Source organism: Melanaphis sacchari, unplaced genomic scaffold (genome assembly GCF_002803265.2).
Source record: "Melanaphis sacchari strain LSU unplaced genomic scaffold, SCAv2.0 Contig179_pilon_pilon, whole genome shotgun sequence".
Classification (NCBI taxonomy): domain Eukaryota; kingdom Metazoa; phylum Arthropoda; class Insecta; order Hemiptera; family Aphididae; genus Melanaphis; species Melanaphis sacchari.
In genome coordinates, this window is record NW_020270848.1 from 1 (window position 1) to 2,118 (window position 2,118).

Here is a 2,118-nt window from a genome sequence, read left to right on the forward strand (position 1 = left end):
CGAAAAACTTCTTTCGCCCTTGCCAGTTCTGCATCGGCCCGTTCGTTGTCAAAGTCAGCCGCGGCGTTGCGTCTGAGGCGGGTTATGCGGGATATCATCCTAACGTTGCATCGTTTGGCCCTTGTACAGTCGGCCCGAAGGGAGGCTATCTCGGGGTTCCACCAATGGACTGGAGGTTTCCCGGGTCTATGAGCCCGCCGCCTGGGGATAGAGAAGTCGCAGGCTGCTGCGATTTTTGCCCCAAGTCTCCTTGCTTCTGTGTCAGCGTCCTGCTCTATGTGTTGTCGACTTTGATCTAGCCATTCTGCGACGAGGAGACCGGTTTTGAATAGGTCCTGATTAATGCTACCAGAGGTATCCCAACCGATTGGCTCGCTGGTGCGGGTTATTGGTTGATTTCCTTCTTCGTTCGAGTCCATGCTGAACTGGATGTAGTGGTGATCACTGCCATTGTAGATATCGGTCATTACCCTCCAATGTCCAATTCTTCGAGCCAGTGTGCTTGACGCCGTGGTGACGTCAACTATAGATCCCGCTCCTCGATTGAACGTTGGAGTTGAGCCTGTGTTCAGTATCACAAGTTCCAGCGATTGGAACAGGTCGTTAAGTTCTCCTCCTCGTTGGTTGCTAACCCAGTCACCCCAATCTGCCGATCTGGCGTTAAAGTCACCAGTGACAAGCACGGGAACTCCGGGTGGTACGGCCCTGACACTGTCCTCCAGCCTTTGTAAGAAGTTGTTGAATTCTGCCTGCGTCTTGTTCGGGGATGCATAACAACTGTATACTTGCACCCCGTTGATACGTACGGACACGAACTCCAAATCCCTCTGTATATTTCCAACTGTAATACCGTTGCCCGATATAAGTATTGCCGCTCTCTGGGTGCCATTGTCACTATGCCACATTGTTGACCCTGAATCCACCCTGTGTGGGTCACTTAATAGCGCGACGTCCACCTCCTGCTCAACCATATATTGAGTGAGCAGGTCCTGAGCCACTCTGCAGTGGTTCAGGTTTCCTTGCAGGAAGCTAATCATTTGAGCTGGGCCTTGTGGACTCGTTCTGTCCACCACCCTCTAGCTCGCTGTCCTTGCGCCCTATAAATGGAGGCCCGGGACATGTGGCAGCTAAATGTCCCGTTTGCCGACATCTGAAACACTTTTTCGGGGGGGAACCTAACCTTTTTTTTTTTCATCGACAACACCACGGGAACCGTCGTGAGACATTACTTCCGTGGTGCCATCATCATTTATTAATCAATAATCAATAATACAACATTACAATATAACAATATTACAATTTTACAAATTTTATTTTTGAGCTTGGCTCTACAAAAAAGAGAGGGCTCTATCCCTCTACGGGTCACCTTCGGTGCACAAAAATTTAGCTTAATTAAGTTGTTCAACCTTCAGCCGCCTGCTGCTGTCTCTGCCGCTCTGCGTCCTCTTTAGTCTTCATCACTTTTCTGCAGAACGTGGCCACAGCTTCCCAGTGAGCAGGATTACTTAAGACAACTTCACTAAAGTTGTCAGCGTGGAGGCGGACGTCCAGGGCGTTTGTCATCATCAACCTGTCCACCTCCCAGGCAGGGCAGACAAATAGCGTATGCGCTGCGTCGTCTTCCGGAGAACCGCAGTGGTGACATCTTTTAGTGGTTTCTTTACCAATTTTGTGGAGGTAGACACCAAAGCAACCATGGCCGGACATTATTTGGGTCATATGGAACTCCAACTGCCCGTGTCGGCGGTTGCACCATGGCACAACATTCGGAATCAGGCGTCTGGTCCACACTCCGTCTTCACGCTCCACAAGCTTTCTGGCCCAAACGTTCAATATTATGGCCCGTGGGGTGACCTCGTTACCGGTCCTCGGCACCGCGACTCTCCTGGCTCTGAAGGCCATTTCGCGCTCTTGTGCGATGAGGTCAGCTGGGGGGACAGCCGACAGGACGTTCGTCGCTGTCATAGATACTGTGCGGTAGGCACAAATCCCACGAAGTAGGGCTCTACGCTGGGCACCGTTGAGTATATTCGCATTGATCTTGGACCACTCGAGGGTGTGCGCCCACGTGGGAGCACCATACAACAATACCGAGTGCGCCACCGCCACCAGTAGCCT

At 51.6% G+C, this 2,118-nt stretch overlaps 1 protein-coding gene across 1 annotated transcript; it reads right to left on the reverse strand.

Annotated features, from left to right (window-relative positions):
* Positions 1 to 8: 8 nt before the first annotated feature.
* LOC112592575 lies at positions 9 to 1,037 on the reverse strand (the record flags this gene model as incomplete). Its single annotated transcript, XM_025336679.1, has 1 exon — positions 9 to 1,037. A coding segment is annotated over exon 1 (1,029 nt), but the record flags the coding sequence as incomplete, so codon positions are not given.
* Positions 1,038 to 2,118: the final 1,081 nt, after the last annotated feature.